The sequence below is a fragment of the Acipenser ruthenus genome, chromosome 4 (assembly GCF_902713425.1).
Source record: "Acipenser ruthenus chromosome 4, fAciRut3.2 maternal haplotype, whole genome shotgun sequence".
Taxonomy (NCBI): Eukaryota; Metazoa; Chordata; class Actinopteri; order Acipenseriformes; family Acipenseridae; genus Acipenser; species Acipenser ruthenus.
Window position 1 is genome coordinate 74,069,149 of NC_081192.1, and position 10,177 is coordinate 74,079,325.

General features: G+C 38.7%; 1 protein-coding gene across 1 annotated transcript; it reads right to left on the reverse strand.

Moving 5' to 3' along the window:
- Nucleotides 1-1,028: 1,028 nt before the first annotated feature.
- LOC117400131 (protein Mis18-alpha-like) lies at nucleotides 1,029-4,931 on the reverse strand. Its single transcript, XM_059022772.1, has 5 exons — nucleotides 4,610-4,931; nucleotides 3,485-3,551; nucleotides 2,963-3,085; nucleotides 1,442-1,541; nucleotides 1,029-1,158 (listed from the first exon to the last, which is right to left on the reverse strand). The coding sequence occupies exons 1-5, from the start codon at nucleotides 4,815-4,817 to the stop codon at nucleotides 1,084-1,086; spliced, it is 573 nt and encodes a 190-aa protein (XP_058878755.1). The 5' UTR covers nucleotides 4,818-4,931; the 3' UTR covers nucleotides 1,029-1,083.
- Between the last annotated feature and the right edge of the window lie 5,246 nt (nucleotides 4,932-10,177).

Consider the following 10,177-nt stretch of genomic DNA (forward strand, 5'->3'; position numbering starts at 1 on the left):
CACAGCGGTGGGACTCAAAGAGGTTTAGCTATTGATATAAAATGTAGAAAAAAAAAACACCAGCTCATCCTGCAAAATGTAAGGTGGGCATATTGAACCAGAGTAATCTTGTATGGAACTTTTATACTAATTTTATGGAATTTTAAAATAAATACAGAACAGCTTATTCAGCAGCTTTCTCTTAACTAAATAAATCAACTGTATAGATATATATAGTTTTGCAAAACTATATTGCCTGTTTTATTTTATTTTTCATTATTACCTAGTCCAGGGGTCTCCAATTCTGGTCCTGGAGGGCCGATGTCCCTCCTGGTTTTTGTTCTAACTGTACCCTAAATTACTTAATTGGACCAATTAAGTGCTTATTAGAAGCTTAATTGGCCCAATTAATTAATTTAGGGTACAGTTACAACAAAAACCAGGATTGGATAGCCCTGACCTAGTCAGTACATTTTAATTTTGCTTCTCATTTGTATATGCAATATTTAGTTTCATGTTCTGCAAGTTGGTACTTGAGTACACAAGTATCTGCATCCCAGGCATTCTGTCTTCATTTCCAAATTGGAAAAACTTTTTTCTATAGAAATTTACTACAGAGATGTATCCTGCTTGAATCAAAAAGTTGTTTCTTCATTTGTACTAACTGTAAAGCCAGTATCTCAGCCTGCATCATTGTTATGAGGTTTAAATGTGGCAGTTCATTTTTCCTGGACAACTTCATAGAATACAGCCAAGTACCAAAACGTGTTTTGTCTCTATACCCCATAAACTTAAGTCACATGACCGTAACAAGGCAGTCATAATAGGCCCTGCACAGACACAACTATATGTAGGAACTTACTAATGTGTAAATCGTGTCAAATTAATAAATTAAATTATTTTCAAGCAGTAAAAAACATTACTTGAAAATGTGCAATAAATTCCCTTTTGCGATCCCCTGGACAAGTCAACTTCTAATACATTAAGTAACAGATAAACAACAAATTACGTATAATGATTTGAACAACAAACAAAAACTTGTACGGATCTGTCATTAGATATGTCATAATTCCTTTTATTAAAAAAACACTGTTGCTTTTGTCTTTACTGCCCTTTGGGTAGGAAGTTAGATTCAAGTGCGCACAGTCTTTCCTCCAAGGTCATCAGAACAGATTTTATCTGCCAAAGTGGAAAAAAAAACAATTAGTGTATTTCAACAGAGAAAAACACTACAAGTCCCTGTTATCTACAGTTTTTTTTACCCCAGATTAATCTTGTTATCACAGGGCCTGTGCTGGAGATAGAAATACAATCGTAAAAAATGAAACAGATTTGAAATTATCAGAACAATATTAGAAATGCCTTACTAAAACCCTCAACATTCTAAATAAAGTGTCTGGAAGTCTATTGGTTAATTATAAAAAATAAATACATTTACAATGTGAAAGTTGATCAGATTTACCCTTTGTATATCTGTTTCTACAAGCATCCTGGATTCGACAGTGATTGGTTCGTCATCTTCATCTGCTAGGACTTTATGGGGTGTGGACCCTAGCACATAACTAAACATTAACATGCCAGGTTAGAAAACATGTTTTTGATTCAAATTGAAAAACACAATGAATTAATTGCCTGTGTGGTCTATTGAATATTGAAAACTACACTGTACAGTACTTATGTACCTTGCTATATGAACATTCTGCTCTAGTATCAGAGATGCCTCTTCAATCAGTAATTCTCATTGACAACCTCCTACTGTCGCACTAGTGCTAGCAGCAGCATACCTAGTTGGCTCACAAGGTGAAGCAGTGTTAACAGGGGTCAATAGGGAATGAGGGAGATGCTTGTGCCCCTAATATGAAAACAGCAGGGTGTCTATAAAGTAGCTGCATTTATTGACCATATTAAAATTTACTTGCAGGATCCAGTAAGGGAAATTAAAAAATGGGAACTGAACTCTGATGGCTGCCACATATGACTACAAGGGGGCGCTGCCACCACATCACAGTCAGGATGATATAAAAGGAGCTGCCAATCAATCTGTTGACAGTCTCCATACTGACCCTGCAACAGAAGCTTGCCCAAGAGTAGCAGATCACAACTCCGCCTTGAGGGCCATGACACATCAGGTTATAAATTAAATAATTCACAGATTTGAGATTAATTGGTTTAAGTAATTAAGGGTATGGTTGTAATAAATATCTAGGCTAGAATGGCCCTTGCTGTGGCCAGCTGCCCTGGAGAAAGGGTGCGGGAGGATGATTTGAAATGACTGAACTCCTTTAAATAACTACTTTACTCCTTTAAAAACTACTTTAATTGGTTCAGTTTAACAATTTAGAACAGGGATGGAACAAGGACCTGGACTGGAAGGGACAGCTGCCTAGCCCTTCCCTACAGGAACACCCCTACGAGGGAATGTTGCATTAGAATTCAAACTCAATATTGGTGTCTCGTGTGGAAGTTCCAAACCAACATCAGTGGAGTTCAAATGTTATTCAAAAAAACTTGAGCCACAAAAGTAACTAAAAAAAAATGTTGGGGGCCACATGTGGCAATATGTGAATCGCCAAGCATTTTAAAATGTCACAATGTTTCCTGTTACACTGAACAGTAGAATGGTAGATTGAACAGCAGGCTGGTTTAAGTGACCTACTGCTCTGGCAACTAGACAGAACAGCAAATCTACAGTTTAGCTGAAGATAGTAGGGGGGGCTGTATAGGGTGACTACTGACCTATAGTACACCACTTCCCTAGCTGACCCCATCACATCCTGCAAGTTGTACATTTAAATACTCAACACATCTGAGTACGCAAACAAACAAACTGGACACACATGAACTGCACAGATGATTAATCTGTGGAAGAATGTTGCAAACATTTACAATATCCGTGCTAAGCAAAAAACACAAGCCTTGTTTTATTGACTAATGTGCAGCAGCTACAGTACAAGCTTAAGATTGAAAAGTAAGCAGCCCATACCTTGCAACAGACATGACATTTAAACAGAACACATCTCTTTTGTAGTCCAGATTCTTCGGTGTACATGTGTAGATCTTGCCCAGTTCAGAATAGCAGCCACCACAAGACAACAATGAATATATACTGAAAGAAATACAGAAATAACAAACTAATACGACTGAAGTAAAAAGTAAATGGGCAGGTGTGCAACAATTCGGCAAAATTCAAGTCATAATTTGGGTGTGAATTTGAACAACATTATTATACCCTATTCACACAACCCTAAAAAAAACAGATAATGTTTTAAAAATATGACTGAATGAACTGAATAGCAGTCCCGTGGTTTCAATGTTCCACACACTTCATTTAGGTAAGGTGAATAGGGTACAAGTGGATTTAACCTGGAAATGTCTCAGTTGTTTTATTACACCTGCATATCTGTAGAACTGCATCAGAGCTTCTGACTGGATGTACAAGAGCAGGACTAGCTTTGTAAAACTTTTCCACTACTTACATGCATCTGCTGTGTAAAGATATACCTACCAGTCACATTCATTCAATTTTGTAGAAACAAGCTTCTCATTACTGACAACAACATTGTTGGTGGTTGCTGAAAACAAGAAAAAAAAAAGGATTACAAAAATCAAATACATACTGTGGACAATAAACAAAGTATATGTATTAACAAGGTGATGCACAGCAAGATATGTTTGACTGGTGGGCTACTTTGTATGTTGTGTCACAATATAAAATAATAACCGTTTTTCAATTTAGGGCTGTGCAGGAGATAGATCATGTGCCATGTATAGGCTCTTTTATAGGTATTCCAAAAAACCTGCAACACTTAATGATTATGTGATTAAGCACAACAGTACTGAATCAATTCTCCTTAAAATGTACTCGGATTAGACGAATTTCCTGATAGTACGAATTTTCTACAAGGTCCCTGATAAATTCAGCAGCTGCTTATTGTAAGTGACTTATTTCGCTTAACCCGAATTTCCTGTTAGTGCGAATTACTTTGGATCCATCCCAGGGAAGAAAATTTGAACTAAAACGAATCACTAATGTTTGGTCGGGAAATGTATTAACTTTCATCCACATTAGCTCTTCTGTACTGTATGTTAGTGCTGTTTAGGGACTACAGACCCTATGATGCATTTCGAGTTGCCCGCTATGCTCACGCAAAAACGTGCACTACCCTTACAAAACAGAGGAAAAAAACAGTGTTGAAAGCGGTGGATAATTCATTGATTCCCTGCTGCAGATTACAATACGTTCCCGTGAACACGTATTCACATATAGCCGTGTTTTCAAATAAAATTCACAGTACTTTTAATGTATAAGACTTTTAATTGTTCTGTATAATTTGATTTCAGTTTTACTGTAACTTCAATAAAAACCGACAGTATGCATTTAATCTAGACTCAATTCCTGGAGACTGAAATTCGTGTTAACGAGAATTGACTGTACAGCTACAAGAAAGAGTGTATTTATTTAAAATATTATGCTCATAATAATAATGCGTTATGTTGCTAATACTGGTTAATGATACTAGGTGACACCATGTTGTAAACAGTAATGCATTAACATGAAACAGAATCCATACAGCGTTACCAATTCAAGTACTGTTAGCCCACACAAAAATAAACACTGCCAGATACGAACTTTTCAGCCATATAGTGCCCGTCTCATCTTCACTCCCGAGCCAGGCCAAGGAGTCCCCGATGGGTACCTTGCAATTAACGCACAGAAACACGGCGGGAGGTCCTCCGTCTTCCTCGCAGTCATCGCCCCCCTCTTGCGAAGTCCCTATCAATGTCCTGCTCTCATCCTCGAGCTCATGTCCAGCATAAAGTTTCTTTGGAGACTCCATGGTACCGAATCACCCGTCACAGCAAATCTCCCGCCCTGTTTGAAACTCCAAAACGTAAACATTCACCCGAGGTTTACACCGGAAGCACATATACTAGGACCAGTGGCGACGCATAGGGGGGGGCACGCCTGGTCACGTGCCCCCCCCCCCCAGATTTCTGCCAGGTAGTGGCTTAGCCACTGTGTTAGGATCGTTCACACTGAAACGTGTGTAAGAAATTGCAATATTGTTATATTTTTCGCTTCCCATTATAGCGGGGCGGACGTGGCATGGGCGGCGCTGATTTTTCTTTTCGCTCACGGAAAGAACTTTTTATTTACCGCGTTGCTATCAACCAATGAGAATACATAAGCAAGCTGTACTTGCTCAACCCCAAACACAGATGCATGAAACATATAGGCTATGATTACTGTATATGCTATGTAGCCTAGCTACTACACACTTAGATGTGGTAGAGGACATCTACTATGTAATGAGTAGCCTATGTATTTACATAGAATGCACTCGCCTCATGACATATCTTATTGCCAGCTGACCTCTCCAGCGGCCAGCCTACTAATAAGATTATCATTTTTCACGGATTGTGCAGCCAGCTTCATCAAGGGACGGTAACCAAGTCCTTCCAGGTCTTGGAGATGGAGTGGTAAATGTACAACCTGTTATTAATTGAATAACTAAAGAAATAAATCAGAATGAAAACAGTTCTGGACGCTGCTGAGAGAAAACCGGCAAAACTGTTTCAATTCCTGAGTTCGGTTACCTACTTGTTTTCATTCTGATTATTTGTTTAGGCTACAGCGTGTCCGTCTGCTCAACTAGCGAATGGCAGTGCAGTGTGATACCAAAAAAAATGAGTGGTTGGATTTGCTGTCAATCAACCCAAGTTTTTTGTTGGATCAGCTGTTTGTACATTTTTTTTTGTTTTTAAAGGCGCTGTAGTTATACAATGTAGTTAATGCAACTGTGTGCAAGTCCCTCCTCCCCCGAACCTCCAGAAGATTAGGTACCATCGGCAGTCCTGCGTCAGTCAAAGAGTAATTACATTAGTCAGGATTTGTGAAATTAAATATAATGGTTTGCTTTGCTTTGAACACCAAATGTGACATGAACAACCATAAGTACGAATGAAATTATATATAATTATTTTTATTTATTATCACAATGTGAAATTGAAATCTGATGCGCATGTTAAAAGTTCAAGTCCTGTGCTTCGTATTTCCTTTTTTGTTTTTAAACGGAAGTGTTCTGAACTGAATCTCTCTTTTTAACTATTTTGCACAACAGTGTATTTGCTTATTGGATCTTCTGTTAAAAAAAAAAAGTTCTTTATTTTTCGAAAATAAAACGTCAATGCACTAATAAGAAATCAGGTTGCCAATTTCACCACTGTGACTATTCACCTTAAAAAAGTTACCATTGCCACCCTCTCCCGAAAAAAAATCCTGGCTACGCCACTGTTGCCAGGGTTTATTATTTAAAAATGCGCAGTTTATTTCAAACTTTCAAAACATAATAACATAACAAAGAGTGACTAAGACCCTTCGCCGTTATATTTGTTCTCGTGTGAGACTTTCACTTTTTCAGTCAGCGAAAATATGTGCTAAAACGGAGTGAATTTGAGCACTGTTAAAATGGCAAAAAGACAGCTACGTTTGGAGTTTTTGCCCCATCAGTTTTTCAAGCCATGACTCGCCAATGCCCGGTAGCTAAATGCTTAGTTACGGCTCTGGGCAAAACCAAAGCCCATGGCCAGTATACAATATTTTTCTGTATGCATTATTTTCTGTTGAGCACTACTGACACCGTTGAAACGGTGAGTCTTAGGTCGCCTGCGGATACATTAGTCCAATCAATGCGTCTGAACCTGGTGTGTAATCCCAAGGTAACTGCTCACTGTTAACACGTTTTAAGACGTTAATTCACGTTTTAAGTAATACAGTGTCCCCTTCAGACATGTTAAAGGAGAGATTCGGAAATAACCTTCAAAACTATGCGCGAGTAAATACCATCCTAACTCCTAACATCCCAAAAAAAAAAGGAAAAAAATAACAATTATATATATATATATATATATATATATATATATATATATATATATATATATATATATATATATATATATATATATATAATTGCATTCCCCGGTAGCTACGATATGGAGTCTTGCATGCCCCGGTAGCTACTGGAGTCTTTCCATCCACCTCTGTTTGCTTCAACCGGAGGTGCATGCAATTTATATATATATATATATATATATATATATATATATATATATATATATATATATATATATATATATATATATATATACAGGGCCGTGTTAAGCCAATGGGCTACATGGGCTGAAGCCCAGGGCCCCGCCTCCTAGGGGGGCCCCCGCCGTCCCTGTAAAGCAGTGGTCCTCAAAGTGGTGCCCGCTGGCAAATTCAGTGCTGCTCGCTTATGCTGTGCTTGTACGTACTCGACATATATTTTTTTTTCCTGAAGGACCTCTGCGATACGATCATCCAACGGAATATCTGCATTTTCTCTGCGGTAGCCCAATCATAAATTAGCTGGGTGGGACATTAACTGTGTCTGTTTCAGTTGCAGGTACTGACAGTAAGTTTAACCAATAGGAGAGTCAAATATCTGCCAAGTTTACGCAGTTGTCCAATCATAATTAAGCAGAGGCCGTTCACGGTATTCTGCATGAAAATTGAAGGCGAGTTAGTAGCCAATGGGAAAGTGAAAGATCCGACAGCTGTCCAATCATTCGTGAGCAGAGGCGGGCTGTTAATATGCCGGGTAACCACTGAATTTCGCCGACTGTTATTGAGAAAAATAATACATTTCAGTATTTAGAATTTAATTTTCTCTATACATATTTTTTAATTTCACCAGACAAGGGAAACACCGTAGTAGATTTAGTTACAAATCCACTTTCTCTGAATAATTGCACTGGGAGATAAGCGATCTTTAAAACAGAGTAGTGTTGACAGATTTGACAAATTGACACAAAGCGAGACGCTATCTATCCTCTTATTTTACTTTTAGTTTATTCATGGTTATCTATGTAAACATGTTATTTAAAAATATTTGCATTGCGTATTTTATATGAATTATTTAAAAAATAAACGCAGCACGCACAATTACTGCCTGAGACTTGGCCTTATCACAGTAAACAAAGAATAACTCCCACTAAAACTCTCTATATAACGTTATACTATAAGAACCTATGCAATAGTCAGCGTGCCCGCAAACAGCCAAGTAAGATCAATTTATGCCCGTGCCCAAATTACTTTGAGGACCACTGCTGTAAAGTCAAACTATAACGGTTGGCAAATAAAAAAGCACGTACTAAACTAAACAATTTGCCTATTTTTTTAAAACATTTTTGTGTCCTTTTGGCATGCCGTAGTTATTTGACGAAATAAAAAAAATCTTATGCTAACTGAAATAAGAAAAGATGAGTAGCGGTGCGAAAAAAAAGAAAAATCACTAAACTCAAACTAGCTAAATCCGAGGAGGTTATAAATAGTACCCCAAAACTCACTAAACTCTTTAAAAGTCAGTGTCAGAAGAATGAAAGTGAGGAAGAGCCACATGAGTCAGAGGAGCAAGCAGAGAGCAGCGAGTCGGTTAGCGCTGGGTGCACAGCCACTACAGCAGAGGAGAAAAACGAGAGCCAGCCATTGAACTGCCTTTTAAGGCGAGAGAAACTGACGAAACAGATAATGCTATTGCTAGCTCTGATACGGCATGTTGGGGTCCGATAACTGAGGAGGTGAGGTCGCACTAGGTGAGCAAGTGTCCCCTTATTTGCCAGTAAGACAGTAATTTTTCCGCCTCAGAGAGAATTTAATGAATTACTGAATTTAATGACTCAATCATTTAACTCTCATGTTCACTGAACATGACCTGCTTCGCCAACTGGACTTCACGGACATTAGTAAGGAATTATTTTTTAAGTTTTAAGGCAAGAAAGCATAAGATCTAGCAATGGTAAGTCAAATGTGTCTTTATACTTTGCAATGTTAAGGAGGCTTGAGAGTAGCGCCGATTACACTATGTTTTTGTCTAATGTCAGCGTTGATTTAATTCGAAACGATGCGGTCGGTAATGAGAGCTAGTGGTACTGACTACCATACTATTTTGCATGCCATAGCTACTGTGATGTGAGTGGTAATGCTGTCCACTGCCTATTCGAATGACATTATTGTGTTGGTATTGTATGAGTTTGTGCTTGGGGGGGGGGGGGGGTTCTCCAAGGGGGCCCCTGAAATGTCAGTAGCCCTGGGCCCCCAAATACCTTAATACGGGCCTGTATATATATATATATATATATATATATATATATATATATATATATATATATATATATATATATATATATATATATATTGTAACAGACCGTCAGTGTTGAGCGCACGAGGAAGGTATCAGAAACGTGGGGATGCTGATATCTTCCCCCAAAGCTCAAAACTAAAAAGACGGGCGTTACGTTGGCAGAACGGAATAATAAATAAAGAAACTTCAACTCCCATGATTCTGAAGGTCAGTAGTCAGGTGACATGTCCGCGGGAATCCAGGGGGTTTAAAAGGCAGGTCAGCAATTAGAAAGGGGGAGGTAATTGTGAAAGGTATTTTTTTGTATAGCAGCAGTTTTGAAAGACCGAGTGGTGTTGTCGGTCCGTTTCATTAGCTGGGTACAGATTGTACAGCAACTGTTTAAGTGGTGTGGAACAGAGACAAGAGCAGCGTGCTTCGTTGTGCAGAAGTACGGGAACAGAGATTAAAAAGGGCGACAGTGTTGGTGACCAGAAAGGATTACTTTATTCCAGAACCGAAGGTACCTGTGTGGAGTGACTCCAAAATAAAAAGCGAGTAGGGCTTATATTTAGGTCTGGCCGGAGGAAGCTGCAACGCGTCTGCAGCCTGGAATGAAGTGAAGCTGGTGCACTCGCCAAACAGATCTCTCCAGTGAGGTAACCGAGACCGCAGACTTGCGGGATCCATTTGTGCTTGGTTTCTTTGAAAAGAAAGACAGCGTTCTGTGTCTACCTGTTTTAAAAGAAAGTCACCGTATGAAGTGGACTGTTACTCACCTGCTTACTTGCCTGCTGTATGCAGCGTTCAACCCGTTTTCTACAGCTGTATTAATTGTTGCCAAACTGAATAAGTTTTATACCAGCGCGTATAGGGTGCACGCGCTGAATTTATAAAAGCCTGTGCTTTGTGGACTGTTATTTTACGTGTTCTTTTAAGCAACTACATTCTTTTCATGGACTGTGTTTTATTTGAGTGAGGCTGGCTGCTTAATTTCAGGTATAGAAACGCCATTTAATTCTAAAAGCAGTGTGACCCTGAAATCGCTGTAA

Bases quoted from the DNA above. Each gene is read 5' to 3' on its own strand.
- LOC117400131 (XM_059022772.1), bottom strand. From the start codon at position 4,817: ATGGAGTCTCCAAAGAAACTTTATGCTGGACATGAGCTCGAGGATGAG. The intron at 1,542-2,962 runs GTATGGGCTGCT...GTTAATGTTTAG, and splicing joins AATGTCATGTCTGTTGCAAG to TTATGTGCTAGGGTCCACAC. The intron at 1,159-1,441 runs GTAAATCTGATC...CCACTTTGGCAG, and splicing joins TAGAAACAGATATACAAAGG to ATAAAATCTGTTCTGATGAC.